Source organism: Thamnophis sirtalis, unplaced genomic scaffold (assembly GCF_051295495.1).
Source record: "Thamnophis sirtalis isolate CommonGarterSnake01/CBP01778 unplaced genomic scaffold, rThaSir2_p1.2 scaffold_8, whole genome shotgun sequence".
Taxonomy (NCBI): Eukaryota; Metazoa; Chordata; class Lepidosauria; order Squamata; family Natricidae; genus Thamnophis; species Thamnophis sirtalis.
Window position 1 is genome coordinate 35,846,557 of NW_028261388.1, and position 16,757 is coordinate 35,863,313.

General features: G+C 42.7%; 1 protein-coding gene across 1 annotated transcript; it reads left to right on the forward strand.

Moving 5' to 3' along the window:
- The first annotated feature begins 6,996 nt into the window (after positions 1-6,996).
- Positions 6,997-15,327, forward strand: ABHD10 (abhydrolase domain containing 10, depalmitoylase). The gene is made up of 5 exons (XM_014072905.2): positions 6,997-7,157; positions 9,027-9,210; positions 10,953-11,064; positions 12,827-12,964; positions 14,718-15,327. Exons 1-5 carry the CDS (start codon positions 7,058-7,060, stop codon positions 15,051-15,053), a joined length of 870 nt encoding a protein of 289 aa, XP_013928380.1. The 5' UTR covers positions 6,997-7,057; the 3' UTR covers positions 15,054-15,327.
- Positions 15,328-16,757: the final 1,430 nt, after the last annotated feature.

A 16,757-nucleotide genomic window follows, 5' to 3' on the forward strand; every position in this document is an offset into this window, starting at 1 on the left:
CCAAATACTGGCAGGGTCGGGGTTGTTTGAATCTTGGAGGAAGCTCATTCTGTAGAGCAGGCATTATTACGGAAAAGGCACACTTCCAATAGACAGCATTGTTTAAGGAACATAGTGCACTGTTAAGTATTCATAAGTTCATGAATATGTATGAGCCATGCAAATGGCCTCACTGTTCTTGTATTTCAGCACCATTGTGCTGGCCAGCAACAGCCTCCTGCGTCTGGATTGGATAGGACGCGAGGGAGGCTGTTGCCGGCTGAATGTTTGTTTCTGATTGGTTGAAGCCCGTGTATATAAGGTTTTGGCGGGCTGGTTATGAGTTGAATCGCTGTTATACTTAGCTTGGAATAAAGCCTGTTCTGTTGTTCACCCTGTGGTCGCGTCCCTCATTCCGAACCTCTAAACTGGCGACGAAGGTGGGATCAGCGATTCCGCGACACTAGGTGAAAAGAGAGAGACAGACAGTTAGCTGCCGTTCCAGACCGGCAACGAACGCTGCCTGAAGAGGAAAAAATTTTTTTTTGTGGCCTCTTGATATCTCTCCCTCAGGATGACATCTGCTTTGCCTCCATTCGCCCCTTTTGGTTCCGCCGGGGAATCATGGGAGGGGTTTATGGAAAGGTTCGAATGTTACCTGATCGCTTCCAAAAATCAGGCTCAAACCGAAGAGGAAAAATGCAGTTTTTTCCTCTCATGCTGCGAGCCATCTATGTTCGCCTCAGCAAGAGCCTTGGCAGCCCCACGGCCAGCATACAAGCTTGGGTGGGACGAACTCATGGCCAGATTGAAGAACCACTATGCACCCACCCCGTCAATCATCGCCCGCCGTTTCGCCTTCCGCAGACGAGTCCAAAAACAGAATGAATCAATCAGCCAATTTTTGGAGGCTCTGCGGACGGTGGCTGCCCAGTGCGAGTTCTCCAACCTTGAAGAAAATTTGGTGGAACAATTTGTGTGCGGGGTCCGCGATATCAACCTGCGGAGCCGCATGTTCCGAAATCACCGAATTACACTACTGCAGGCCGTGGAGACTGCCCGAGCCGCTGAACTGTCGGAGCAGTCCACGGCCGACATTGAACGATTGCAGATTGCCACACCGGACGCATCTCCACAAGCCCACATGGTCGAGGACGACATAGCTTATGAGGATCAAGAAGAAGAAGTGGTGGCCCAAATGAGGACTGTGCCTAAGAGAAAGCCAAAGCCGCAACCTGCAGCCCAACCGGCGTCCGCAGCGCCCTGCCGGGGTTGCGGAGGCCGTCATAAGCGCCAGGCTTGCCCATTCTTAAATGCCATCTGTAACCGGTGCAAGGGCGAAGGCCATCTGGCCAAGGTCTGCAGGGCCCTATTGCCGGCACCTTCGTTTCTTCAATCGCCCAGCCGTCCCCAGGCGCAACCGCGCCGCCAGCAGCAGCGGCCACCGAAGAGAGCGGAAGATTGCTACCAGTCCACCAGCCAACCAGCTAATTTTGACAGTTCGGCGAGCCACGCCGTTGCAGGGGCCCGGAAGGTCTCGACCTCCGTCCAGCTGGAAGGTCAGCCGTGCCGGATGGAGGTGGACTCTGGCTCTTCCCGGTCCCTCCTGCCTTGGTCACTTTTTGCCAAGCTATGCCCTAAAGTGCCCCAGAAACGCCTAAAGCAATCTGAGGTCTCCCTAAGGGATTACCAGGGGAGGTTGATCCCTACGCTAGGATCCTTCCCTATCTCTGTATCTTATGGCCACTTCCAGGGGAAGCTACCCATCCTCATAGTCAGGGATGACCTGCCGGCCCTCCTGGGCCTGGACTGGTTCCCAGCCCTGGGATTATCCATTGGGGGGGTCCACCGGGTGGTTCCTAGCACACTCGAGGACACGTTAAGGGAATTTTCGGACGTTTTCGACGGCCAGCTGGGCTGTTATAAGGGGACCCCCATATCTTTAAGTTTAGACCCTCAGGTTGCTCCCATTAGGCTGAAAGCCCGCAGGGTGCCTTTTGCCTTAAGGGCCAAGGTTGACGCCGAACTTGACAAGTTGTTGGCGCAGGGAGTCATCGAGCCCGTTGACCACTCCCCTTGGGAGACCCCCATTGTTCTCCCAATCAAACCTGACGGGTCGGTGAGGATCTGCGCCGACTACAAGTCGACGATCAACTTGGCCCTTCAGGCAAACCCCTATCCAGTCCCTGTAGTGCAACACCTGCTCCATTCCCTGGGGCAGGGTTGCACATTTGCCAAACTGGATATGGCGCAGGCCTATCAACAGCTCCCGGTGGATGACGATGCGGCGGCTGCCCAGACCATCGTCACCCATCGTGGGGCTTTCCGTTGTCGCCGCCTGCAATTTGGCGTTTCCGTGGCCCCGGGGATCTTCCAAAGCCTGATGGAGCGGCTGCTCCACGGGCTGCCGGGCGTAGTTCCGTATTTCGATGACGTCCTGATCGCTGCTTCCAGCCGCTCAGAACTCATCGAAGTACTGCGGAAGGTCCTCAGTCGTTTCAGGGGCGCGGGCTTAAAACTGAAGCGCAGCAAATGTTCATTTGCTGTTCCGAGGGTGGAATTCTTGGGCTTCATGATTGACGCCCAAGGCATCCACCCCACACCTTCTAAAGTCGCTGCCATTAGGAACGCCCCTGCACCCACCTCCAAGGCGGAGCTGCAGGCGTTCCTAGGGCTCCTGAATTTTTACGCCCCTTTTATTCCGCACAAGGCGTCACTAGCCGAGCCGCTGCATCGGTTGCTCGACCGATCTGCGGCCTGGCGCTGGGGGAGCCGCGAAGCGCATGCGTTCGCGGCTGTCAAAGAAGCTCTGACGTCAGCGGCAGTCCTGGTCCAGTACAATGACAGGATGCCACTGACGTTAGCTTGTGACGCCTCCCCCTATGGAGTCGGGGCCGTTCTAAGCCATGTCCTCCCAAATGGCTTAGAGGCCCCTGTGGCCTATTACTCCCGGACACTCTCCTCGGCGGAGCGTAATTACAGCCAGATAGACAAGGAGGCTCTGGCTGCAGTGTCCGGGATTAAGAGGTTCCACGACTACCTCTATGGTCGGCCTTTCACCCTTGTCACTGACCACAAGCCTCTCCTTGGGCTTCTGGCAGGTGACAAGCCGACCCCCCCCATCCTCTCCCCCCGAATGACTAGATGGACGGAGTTCCTGGCTGCGTATTCTTATACGCTACAGTACCGTCCAGGCAAGCAGCTGGGGCATGCCGATGCCTTAAGCCGCTGCCCGTTACCGGAGACCGACACCGCCCTAGTGCCCTGTCTCTCAGTCCTGTCTATCGCGTCTTCCGGTTTCCCGATTTCGGCCGCGGATGTCGCGGCCTGCACCAAGGCCGATCCGATCCTCTCCCAGGTCGCTTCCTGGGTCTCGAGGGGATGGCCAATGGACAAAGTGGCAGAGGGCTTCAAGCCCTTTAAAACCCGGCAGGCGGAGCTCTCCCTCCACAGGGGGTGCCTTATTTGGGGGGATCGAGTGGTGATCCCCACCGCGCTGCGGCCACAAGTCCTGTCCCTGCTCCATAAGGATCATCCGGGCATAGCACGAATGAAGGCATTAGCCCGTAGCTATGTTTGGTGGCCCTTACTGGACTCAGAGATAGCGGCCCATGTGGGCCGCTGCCACCCCTGTCAGCAATCTAGGCCCAATCCCCCAGCCGGGCCGGCTCGTGAGTGGGAGGCTCCGAGAGGCCCATGGTCGCGCCTCCACCTAGATTTTGCCGGTCCCTTTCACGGCCAGAACTTCTTGGTCGTGGTGGACGCTTACTCCCGCTGGGTGGAGCTGGTCCTCATGGGCTCCACCACAGCTGAGAGTACGGTCCGGGCCTTGAGAAGGCTGTTCGCGACCCATGGGTTGCCGGACCTAATTGTTTCTGATAATGGGCCCCAATTTATGTCCACCACGTTCCAGGAGTTCCTGGCCATGCAAGGGATTCGACATGCGCCCATAGCCCCGTACCACCCGGCCAGCAATGGCCGGGCGGAGCGGGCGGTCCGCTCAGCAAAGGAGGCACTGGGCCGCATGGACCGGGGCGACTGGCAGGAGAAAGTGGCGGCTTACCTGCTAAGCCAACATTCCACTCCCTGCCCAACGACCAACCGAAGCCCCGCGGAGCTCTTGATGGGCAGGCGCCTGCGGACTCCCCTGGACCGGCTACATCCGTTGTATGCAGGGGATCAGCCGAGCAACCTGGGGGTTATCCCTTCCCGTTCATTTAAATTAGGGGACGCGGTATGGGCCCGGGCATTTTCGGGGCCTACGAGATGGGTGCCAGCCACTGTGACTGCCCTGACTGGCCCGTGTTCTTTTAGAGTCGGACTGGCTGACGGATCCCAATGGAGGCGTCACCTGGATCAATTGAGGAGACGCCTCCCACCGCCAGCCGGCAGCCCAGGCCCAACCGAAGCCGGCACCGACTGCCCGGAATCCCAGCGTGAGGCCTTCGCCGCTCCAGGCCTCTCCTGCCAACAACCGAGAGCTCAAGCCGGAGAGAACACACCACGGGCCTTCGCCACACCAGGCCCAACCTGCCCGAGCGCCCCGTGCCGGGAACGCCCACAATCAGCTCAAGCCGCCGCAGAACAATTCTCACCTAGGCCTTGGTTCCTCCCTCCCGACACGCCTCCTAAACACAACACTATCACAGTGGACACGCCACCTCGCCCCTACTCACCAGGACAGTTGAGCCCTCCTTCTGGGCCATCCCAAGAAGGCGTGCCTTGGAGCTACACCCCCTTCCGGGAGGAGCTACCACAAGGAGGTCCTCCTCCGCCGACGACTAGTGGAGAACTGCGTAGATCAGGGCGGGTCCGGCACCGCCCCGCCTACCTGCAAGATTACGCATGCTCCACCCGCGGAGCATGCGCAGAACTGGGGGGAAGGGGTGTTAAGTATTCATAAGTTCATGAATATGTATGAGCCATGCAAATGGCCTCACTGTTCTTGTATTTCAGCACCATTGTGCTGGCCAGCAACAGCCTCCTGCGTCTGGATTGGATAGGACGCGAGGGAGGCTGTTGCCGGCTGAATGTTTGTTTCTGATTGGTTGAAGCCCGTGTATATAAGGTTTTGGCGGGCTGGTTATGAGTTGAATCGCTGTTATACTTAGCTTGGAATAAAGCCTGTTCTGTTGTTCACCCTGTGGTCGCGTCCCTCATTCCGAACCTCTAAATGCACCAATTCAGGCAGATCAGAATAGGTTTCTTTCTAAAAGTGTTTACTGTTAAAATAATAAAATATAAGAAGACATACATTGAATAGTATAATACCATGTAACTGAAAAGTCTCAGTAAAAGATTGAAATGACTCATGTTGCCTCCTAGTGGTCAACATCACACCAGATTTTTTTTCCCCTCCTCCAATCCTGTCCAATTCTCATAGACTGCGGGGGACAAGTCCTTGCTGTTTTCTCAGCAAAGTTTTTCAGTAGTGATTTGCCATAGCTTCCTTCCCAGGGCTGAAAGTGACTAGTCCAAAGTCCACCCAACTGGGACCTGAGACGTATAAGCAATAGCACTTAGACTTATATCATCATCATCACCCCATAATCCCTTGCAGGGTGGAATTTGGGCAACTGCATGGAGTGTTTACTGGCTGGATGCCCTTCCTGTTGCCAATGCAGTTTTGTTCAGCAGATATATTCTCATTGTGCCCAGAGAGAAATATCTGCATCTACCTAGGACTGAACTCACAGCCTCCTGATTGTGAGGTGAGAGCTCCATCTCTAGGCCACCATACCACTTCCAAAATGTATGCATTTAGACTTATATACCGTTTCATAATGCTTTACAACCCACTCTAAACAGTTTACTGAGTCAACATATTGCCCCTAACAATCTGGGTCCTCATTTTACCGACTTCAGAAGGATGGAAGGCTGAGTCAACCTTGAGCTGGTCAGAATCCAATTCCTGGAGTAAGCAGAGAGCTAGCCCTGCAGCATTGCATTCTAACAACTCTTGCGGTTTCTGCTACTTTACTGGCTATCATATAGGCTATGCACTGGATAAAAACAGAATTTCCCTCAACAGAAAGGGGGAGGGGGGTAAACATCAAGCAAAATCCTTTATAAATAAGGACATGATATAATGTAACATCTGTATCTCTGGCAATTTAAGAAAAACTACACATTATTAATAAATAACCATGTAATAGGAGTCAGATAGCATTTTTTCCAACTAACAAAGTGTGTTAAAGTTTGTGTGAAATTGCAGTTCATTAAATGCATTGAGTGGCTTAATAAGATAGGGTAGTTACAAAGATCGCAAGTGAGACAGGTTACAACTACCTTATCAATAGTTACAGTACTTTTTTTATAATCCAGTTTGTTGAAACTTTTTGGAATTGCCCCAATCAACTGATGCATGTGAGTTCAACAACCTCTTATTCAAAAACAGCCACTAATCCAATGTTTCTCAACCTCATTTGCTGGCTGGAGAATTCTGGGAGTTGAAGTCCAGTCATCTTCAAGTTGCCAAGGTTGAGAAACACTGCACTAATCGGAACAATTTCCTAGTTGAAAAAAGTGTTATCAGACTGCTTCTGATTTTTTTTTGCCTCTACAGACTAACACAGCAAGATAATAATGTATATATTAGTAATGCATTTCATATCATGTTCTGGTTTATTTACGCTTTCAAGCATCAGTCTAACAGATCATGCTCTTCAAACTAGTTTTTAAATCCACTTCTCAAAGCGCACTTCATCAAATGAATGTATAAATGAGGGGGTCCTTGCAGTTTAGTGGTCAGCTATTGAAAAAAATCAGGAAAGAAAAAAAACTAAAGTAAACAACCAATCCTCCAGTAAAATTTGGGGAAAAAACAGACTTGTCTGCCAATTTAGAAATCTCTCACTTGGAAGATCTACTATAGAAAAACCAGGCTTGTAGCTCTATTGTACCACATAGAGATATGCACCATAGAGACAAAAGCGGTTGTGCACCAAGAGCGGTACCGAGTTGGCTTATGCGCATGCCTAATTGACGCTGCATCTCCCTCCTTCTGCGCATGCTCTTTCGCTGGCAAAGCAGCCGAAGGAAAAGGTGTGTGCCCGTTCCGCCGTCGGGCAGGAGGGACATGGCAGTAGCGGGCGTTACGAGAGTATTTTCCCGGGGGAAGCAGAAATGGGGTTCATCTGTCGCTCATAGGACAGGCTTAGGCTTCCCTCAGTTATTGGGTAAGTGCGGAGTGGGTGAGGCGAGTGGCCTGTCCTTGAGATCCCGCTTCGTCCCGCCGGCCGAAAAAGGCAGCAATCGAGGAGACGCCTCCACTTGCGCTAATTTGTAATTAAGATTGGGATACGATTGATGCCGGATTAGCACCTGAACGAAAATGCACGTGTCTTTTATGCATCAATGGAAAAGAATATATTCTTCTGTCCTAGTGGCTTCCCCTCAAAAAAATCACAAACAGATTTCCCCCCCCCCCCCCAAACATTGAGCTTCGTTTTGTAAGTTCTTTCAATCAAGTCTAAATTCCCTTTTAATCCCCTTTCATTGCGTGGAGTCTTCAAGATTGAGCATGTTAAAGAGTGCTATTTTTGTGTGTGTATAAATTATTATATAGGCATTTTGCCCAGATATCCAAGTAATGCTGAATCACGTGCAGTTATTGTAAGTCTGAGTCTACCTGCGCGATCTAGGCTATTTTATTGTTAACAGCAAAAATCAACAATGCATACATTTTGAGTGCTGTAAACCTGTTTATTGAATGAAGGGTTTTCAGATGCAATATTTGGAATAGCCAGTTAGTGTGGTCACACTTACTGAAGGTGATTAAGATGATTGTATTTCCAGAAGGGAAGAAAGAAGTTGGAAGTTGGAAATAGTTATCATAAGTCACCCTGTATCTCTTCCCCTGTAGAGCAAGCTTGGAAAATAGTTTACAAATAGATTGTAAAACTATTACAAAACACTGTTTATTTTCTTATCTAAAATTATAATCCCATCCTTTGCATGTTAAGTGTTAAAAAAAGTAATCATGGTTTCATAAAAATAGATTTTATTCCCGTTTTTGCCTCAACCATTGAAATAAATAAACTTTTAAGTGTGTGAATTGTGTCTGTTTTTATGTAGACTAGTACATCTGTAATCCAGGTTCAGTGTTCCAATATCTCAAGTTGCCACAAAGAAGAGGGAGTCAAAACTATTCTCCAAAGTACCTGAGAATAGAACAAGAAGCAATGGGTGGAAACTAATCAAGGAGTGAAGCAATTTAGAACTAAGGAGAAATTTCCTGATTTAGAACAATTAATCAGTGAAACAACTTGCCTCCAGAAGTTGTAAATGCTCCAACACTGGAAGTTTTTAATAAGAGATTAGAGAACCATTAGTTTGAAGTGGTGTAAGGTTTCCTGCCTAAGCTGGAAAGACCTCCAAGGTCCCTTCCAACTCTGTTATTCTGTACTTATTAAGGAATACCTCTTTATTGTGAGCTGGTTAGCTTTTAGTCTATGGCAAAAGATTATTGGACATTCACAGATCTAACATAGTGTTGTTTGGTAGATTCCACACTTAATTAATTTTGTGACTCGTTAGGATGTATACAGAAACAGTTCTGACCTTTGTCTTTCTGTGATGAGTGGGAGGTGCTGGTTAAGTAGTTTTAACTCCCTCCAAACATTTTAAAGATTTTTTTTAAAAAATATATATTTATAAATACGTATACATAGTTTATAAATCAGACATAGTTAATAAGTCAGACATTAGCATATGAATTTCCCACAAATACACTATGTGGAAATTTGTGAAAGAGCATAGGTGGAAATTGTAAAACTAAAAGTTGAACATCATATAAAATTAATAAAATATTATAAATCAGAATCATTTTCTCAAATTTCCTAGATTCAACCATGTCTTTTCAAAGTGTTTGGGATCCCAAAACATGCCCCAAACTTTATGTTGTGACTCCATATCTAAAAGTTGTGAATTTCAGCCTTAACATGTGGATTTAATCAATGTCAGTTTCTTTTTATTTGTATAAAAATGTTTTAATCTTGTCACCAAAATATGAAGGGTTTGCTTATGTATTTATTTATTTTGTTTAGGTTGTAAACAGAAATCATCACACAGTGTGCTTAACCGGTCTGATCAACCCAAGCTAGCTTATAATAAGCTGAAAGGCAGGAGTCCAGGGGTTGTCTTCCTGCCTGGTATTTTTTCAAATATGAATGGTGTAAAGGCACTTGCATTAGAAGATTTCTGCAAATCAGTTGGTCATGCTTTTGTAAGGTACATTTAAAAAAAAACTTCCTGTTGATTGGTAACATGTAATTAACTAATTTATATGTGACTTTCTAAATTATTGCTTTGTTGTTAAATTTATAAATCCTGCCTGTCGGGTACCTTAATGTTATATATAAATTAACAGTACTGCTAAAAACACATGCATGATAATCCACTCATTAAATTGAAAAACTAGTATAGAATATTACGACCCTCTAAAGTGGAACTGGTAACTTTTATTTTCTGCTATGTGGGTTCTTTATCCAATGATGATAGTGAGGTATAAAGGTAGGATCAACAAGGACCAGGTTATCCAAGGGACCATCTCCCATTGTTTCTGCCATTTGATACATTCAGACAGAATGAGCAAACTCTGAGTCCTTTGTTGCCATTTGTGGAACCTAGGAAGCTTGTCCTCTTTGTTATTGCTCCCACCTTCTGGAATAGGAGTGCCCCAATATATAGATAGCATCCACTCTCCTGAGGTGCTGAAAAGCCCTTAAAACCTGGCTGTGTGGTCATGTGTTTGACAGCAGGGAAGGGTTGTCATAGTGTATTTGAATGGTTGTTTTTAATCCAAGCTATTTTGTTTTGTCCGCTTTCATTGTTTTAACTTATTTTTAGATTTTATGAGATACCCAGAGTCTGTTGAAGTGTGAAACTATAATTATTAATGAAATGAATAATAATAAAATCATGGAATATAATAAAAAATATGAAAGCAAAGATATCATAACATGAAGCAGATCAGAGTAATCCAAATAAGAAATTATAAAGGCATAAATTATTGTAATTATCTCTCAAAAGATACATTAAATGACATAGGCTATATAAAGCATTCCAGGTCATTGATGAAATGTAGTCTAGTACTGGATCTCTTAGCATCCCAAGAAGTTTCAGAAACACTACTTCAAATCACGTGATTATACTTCTTTTTTTGTAAAATTCTTCATCTGCTTATCAGAACTGTTTCTGTTTTGACAGAACTGAGCTTCCATTTATTTACCTGCATTTAATCTTCATCCATATTTAGTCCTTTAGTGGTTTAACATTAACATTAGTAAAAGAAGAAGTGCAAAGTTTAAACAATCCAGCATTTACATGTCAAATTATCTCCGGTATACATAATATAAACGATAGGTGCAAACTAGGGGTCTGACAAAATCAGCCAAGAGATCAAGCCATACACTACCACTGTAAGAGAATAGAATAGAATAGAAAAGAATTCTTTATTGGCAAGTGTGATTGGACACACAAGGAATTTGTCTTTAGTGTATATGCTCTCAGAGTACATAAAGAAAAATAAAATAGAATACGTTCATCAAGAATCATAAGATACAACACTAAGTAATAGTCGTAAGCAAATACTACCCAAAAATAAGACCTCCCCCGATAATAAGCCCCCTCAAAAATATTGCAACACAGCAGCAGCCATGAGGTGACCACGCTCACTGCCTCCTGCACCTCAAAAATAATAAGGTCTTCTAGTCCAACCCCCTGCCTAGGCAGGAAACCCTATACCGTTTCAGACAAATGTTGATAGTATTGAGACGGTGGTGAAAGAATAATAAGACATGCACTTCAGTTGTCAGTACTGTATGTATCATCAGAATTGTCAAGAATATTTCTGTTGCAAATCTTGCGTGAACAGAAATTATAAAATCTTTATTTTGATAACTATTGGTAGCCCCATTGAGTGTTGCTTGTAAAACCCTAATTTTATTTGGACTCCTTTTTTTAATTCACAGGTTTGATTACAGAGGCTGTGGGAGTTCAGAAGGCAGTATAAAAGAGTGTACTTTAGGAAAGTGGCGGAAAGATGTGCTTTCAGTATTGGATGAACTCACAGAGGGACCACAGGTTGTCTAGCTTTATTTTTAAACAAAGCATATTGTTTGCTCAACTTTTACTTCCTTCCTTTCTTTTTAAAATAAATGAATATATTCAGTGGTGGGTTCCTACCAGTTCGGCCCGGTTCAGCCTAACCAGTAGTGGTTTGGCAGCCTGGGTCGCTGGAACTGGCAGTGACCCAGGCCTGCCATGCTCTCGAACCGGTTCTCTGGGCGGCGCTATAGGCACTGCCATCTTGTTTTTTTTATTCTACGCAATTTTTATTGCACTACGCATGTGCATGCATCAAGCGCATGTGGGGCACTCCCATGAACAAACCGGCAGTGACTGCCGGAAACCACCCCTGAATATATTCAGCTGCTGTTTTAGAGAAGCTGGTATAAAGACTGTTCAACTACTCATGCTTAACAGAGAAAAGGTGGTTCAGAGCTTGCCTAGGCTTACTCATAGCACTTTTTAGCATTCCTTCAAAACAAATAATGCTTTTACATTAGCCTAGGAAGAAAGACATATTCTTTAAGGAATTGCTGACAGTGGAATGTAGACAATTTCATACAATGCAGATCACTTTATTTCTCTTGAACCTGGATCACTATGTCATCCTGGCAAATATAGTCTTGATTTGTAAAATACTTTCATAAAATTAACTTCTGATTGACGATGGTTACTATGTTAGTATTGTTGCTTATTATCTCTACAAAGTTGCCTTTTAAATAAAACTGCTTTAAGAACACAGAAAAGTTTGAAACTATGCTAAATAATAAGAACCTTAGGGATACAAGTTCCAGTTTAACTGCTGTGCTATTGTTTATCTCTAGATGAGCCAAGAATAGATAAATGAATATCATGGTACTATGCAATTTTTGCTTATGTGAAGAAATCATGGAGTCTTGAGTTAATTTTATTTTTTTCATTACATTTCTTTTGTGTGTCACTAGTAGTCAGAAATGATTTGATGGCACATAATTAAAATCTCCTTAAACTAGATCACATTGTCAAATTAAGTAAAGCTATTGAACTATAGTTTAAAATTATGTGGTACTGTGAACAGGCCTATATATTGACTTATTAAAAATAAGAGATATGTAAAATACTATGAATCAATACAGTTCCATGTTCAATAACACTTACACTATATTGCCAAAAGTATTCACTCACCCATCCAAATAATCAGAATCAGGTGTTCCATTCACTTCCATGGCCACAGGTGTATAAAATCAAGTATCTAGGCATGCAGACTGTTTTTACAAACATTTGTGAAAGAATGGGTTGCTCTCAAGAGCTTAGTGAATTCCAGCATGGAACTGTGATAGGATGCCACCTGTGCAACAAATCCAGTTGTGAAATTTCCTCGCTCCTAAATATTCCACAGTCAACTGTCAGCTGTATTATAAGAACGTGGAAGTGTTTGGGAACAACACCAACTCAGCCACGAAGTGATAAGCCACGTACATCAAGGTGTGACCTCACAAATACACTTCTAGAAGAATGGTCAAAAATTCCCATAAACACACTCCTAAACTTTGTGGACAGCCTTCCCAGAAGAGTTGAAGCTGTTTAGCTGCAAAGGATGGACCGACGTCATATTGAACTCTATGGATGAGGAATGGGATGTCACTTACAATAACTTCATATGCAAGTAAAGCCAGGTGAGCGAATACTTTTGGCAATGTAGTTTATATTTCATAGGCTTCTATCATTTACCTTTTTAAGTATACTGATGTATATGTCTGTTTATGTATAAAAGTGCTATTAATATTTTTATGTTAAGATTTTAGTTGGTTCCAGTTTGGGTGGATGGTTGATGCTTCATGCTGCAATTGCCCGTCCAGAAAAAATAGCTGCACTAGTTGGAATAGCTGTAGCTGCAGACCATCTTTTATCAACTTTTCAACAACTTCCTCTAGAGGTAAGTACCAATATTCAAATGCAAGTACCACCATGTTTTTTGAATATACAATCCTAGTTAAGGACCTGGGATACTACTTGAGGATTAGGAAGAGTAATAGTCTTTTATTATGTAAAGTATATGTGTTAATGTTTTAAAAAGCCCCCTTTTAAAATACTTAGTTAACTGAAGTAACTTAGGGTTATCACAACAAACCAAGTTGAAAATACCTTAGCCAAAAATGTTGTTTCACCCTGCTTCAGGGTTTACAAAATTTCATCTAATTTCAATTTATCAAAATTAAATGTTAGTGCAATAATTCTGTACTTTCCGTTGTGTATGATTCAGGTGAAGACCCAAAGGATTGAATTGGTGTGAGGTCAATGAAAAATCTAAGCAAGTAAATAAAAGATAAAACATGATGATTTAAAGCTTATTAGGAAATGTTGAGCAGAAAAAAGTTAGTGGAACCTTTTTTGATAAAACACTCAGTTTCAATGTAATCTTGCTCTTCATGGACAGAATTTGATATACCATATTTTTTGGAGTATAAGACGCTCTGGAGTATAGTTTTTGGGGAGGAAAATAGAAAAAAAAATTCTGCCTACCAAGTAATCATTTGGCTAGGGTCTTTAGTCTGGTCAGCTTCAGCACATTAGTTTGCTAGTTGTGAGTGAATGCACATGCTCTCGTTGGGGGAGAAAAACAGACAAGGCAGCAGTTGTTCTGCTTTGCAATTTTGGGCTCCATGCCTTATGTTTTCAACTCAAACGTTCTGTTAGAGACCAGTTCAAGACTGCGGGGATTGCCAAAGCACTTTGGCGCCCAAAAACACGATGTACTGAGGCCAAAAATGTGCCGTGCGGAAGGCCTAAAATGCATAAAATGCGATGCACAGAGGCGGCAATTGGTGGCGATGTGCTCTGCCAATCCCAACAGCCTTGGGATTTACAAAATCAGCATATTGTCCCCAACAATCTGGGTCCTCGTTTTACCCATCTCGGAAGGAAGGGAGGCTGAGTCAATCTTGAGCCTGTGAGACTCACAGAATTAGCCCGCAATACTGCATTCTAACCACTGTGCCACCACAGCTCTTGAATATAACACTTCATTGGAAGAAGGGATGTTTCTGCCTAAAAGAGCAGTAGAGTTCATTCATTAGGATGTAGCCTAATGTTCCTAATAGCATAATTTAATGCAAAACTGTGAAAGGCAAATGAAAAGGACCATGCATTTTTGCATTTTTTTTCTATTTTAGTCCCCATATTATGTACAAGTTTTCTCTCTAAATTAGATTGGCACCTTCCAGAAAATGTTTTTTTTTTAAAAATAGCTTTTGGGAAATAATTGGTTACTGGTTTATTTCCTTATTTGCATGTGTTTTCATTGGCTGTTATATTTTTATTGTGTTTTTCTTGCTGTAAACATTGAGGAATAAATAAGCAGCCAAATATATAAATAAATAAGTCTTTATTGCTGGAAAGTAATATTACGTATAGATAGGTTTATGATAGGTCTAATAAGACTCCTAAAGTTTATATTAAATAAAACTTTATGTGAACCAGAACTCTCTTTCACAAAGATAAATTGATCAGTTTTTAGCCAATGAATAATAATTTTGAGAACATTTTGTGGGTACTTTTGTAAAATGGTGGTTTCTGAGTCTCAAAGCACTAATGTATAAAATGTTGCTGTTCATCATTTATAGAGTGCCATTCCTGCATTTTTGCCTTTCCTTCCAGTATATCAACTTTACACATGTTTAACATCTTAGGCAAAAAAAGAAATAGAAGAAAAGGGTGAATGGAAACTCACAACCAAATACAATGAAGAAGGATTTTACTCAGTGCCATATGAACTCATTCAGGAAGCAGAAAATCACTGTGTGTTGAGCAGTCCGCTACCTATTCAGTGTCCTGTAAGACTTATCCATGGCTTAAAGGATGAAGATATTCCATGGCAGATTTCTATGAAACTTGCAGAGAATATTGTCAGTGGAGATGTGGATATTATTCTCCGCAAATCTGGCCAACATCGGATGAAAGAGAAAGATGATATCAAAGTTATTGTATATACTGTGGAAGATTTAATTGAGCAGCTAAGTACTTAATATGAATTGTGTTGTACCTAAGTTTACATATTGTTCTAAAAGAGAAAAAGAAAATTTCAAAAGGTGACTGGTCAACTTGAACAAGCTGGAGCTTTAAAAAAATTTTTTTTTCTGTAAATACACTAATTTCTTTATGCTGCATTTGCACAAGTAATAAAATGAAGAAATGCTACTGTTAACCACATTTTACCACATATAAATCATCACTATGCAATATGCATTTCTAATATTTTGTACTCTGATTTATTAATGTCAATAAATAGTATGCTTTTTATCTTCGGGTGTAGCATGACTTATTTTCCTTTTTATACCTTAAATGCAAACTATACTGTTCTTCCAACTGATTTGTAAAATATAGGTTTTCTGTGCATGTTAGAATTTTAGCTGAAATTATTTCTTATGTGTGTTTATGTGTATACGCATATAATTTGGTATTTTTTAGCATTGGGAAATATTAAAAACTAGGGATAAGTATGCTCTGTATTGAATTAATTTAAATTATTAATTTTTATTTCTATGTTCCCACTTTCTACCTGTACTCAAGACAGATTACTTTGAAATACTGGTTATTTTCAGGAAATAGAAATTTATGAAACAGTTTGGTTTGCAATTTGCATCGAAGAAGTAACTTTCAATACCATAAATTCCATTGATAACATTACATCCTAAGCAGAATTATTTATATAGATTTTAGTGAAGCTTTCTTCTAAATATATTGCCTGCATAGAGTTGGAAATGTTGCACTAAATCAGTTGCAAAAACTTGTTTATTAAAAAGAAACAAAAGAAAAGGATCACATTACAATCTTATTAGTATTTGCTGATTATTTACTATTATTTAAGGTTACAGAAAATTTTGAGAGTAATTTCCAGTATGATGTCCCAATTTGGACTGGAATGCCCTGTCTGAGTGAGACTACCTGATCATTGCCAACAACGCATTCCTTGTAAGAAGTTGAATTCTGAGTCATAGAACAGGGGTCACCAACCCGCAGGCTTTGGCCCTTTACTGGGCTGGGACTTTCCAGGACCGGGCCCCACAAGCAGCCTTCCTAGCACATGTGCACATGCAGCTCAACTTGGACAAGTTGAGTTTTGCACAGATGTCCATGCACGCTGGCTTGTTACTCGCACAAGTTGGAACCTGCTGGAATAGAAAGTAAAACTAATGTTTACACAGCCTTAGTTGTAAATGGTCAAACTCTGTTTTGGACTGCTTCTACTGGTAGTTTTAAATTTTATAATACAATTGTTCAGTTATTTCATACATTGAGCTACCATTCTATTATTTGTAAGTGATAAGGATCCTCAGAATAAAGTTAATTTGTATAAAACCTTTTGACCTACATAATACTTTAACTTTACCTGATCATTCCTAGGAAACATTGTTCAACATTAGGCAATGCTATTCAAAGTTTTATTTCTTACAAAAGCTATGTATATGTAAGATTGTTTTTCCCTAGTTGAACAGAAAATAAATTCAGGTACCATTAAAAGTCAGTCATAACAACAGGAGTTTAGTAAATTACTAACCTCCTGATGTTAATGGCTGACTTTGTATGTTACAAGACAAACATTGAATCCATTTCAGCTGCAAAATAAGGTGACATGGATCATGAAAGTAAAGATTCAAATATTCAATAGCTAAGTATATGGCAGTTTGTAGATATCTTGTTGCTAACTATTGCAAATAGAATTACCTAAG

Coding starts and splice junctions, on each gene's coding strand:
- ABHD10 (XM_014072905.2), top strand. CDS start 7,058: ATGGCAGTAGCGGGCGTTACGAGAGTATTTTCCCGGGGGAAGCAGAAA. Junction 7,158..9,026: donor AGGCTTCCCTCAGTTATTGG/GTAAGTGCGGAG, acceptor TATTTTGTTTAG/GTTGTAAACAGAAATCATCA. Junction 9,211..10,952: donor GTTGGTCATGCTTTTGTAAG/GTACATTTAAAA, acceptor TTTAATTCACAG/GTTTGATTACAGAGGCTGTG.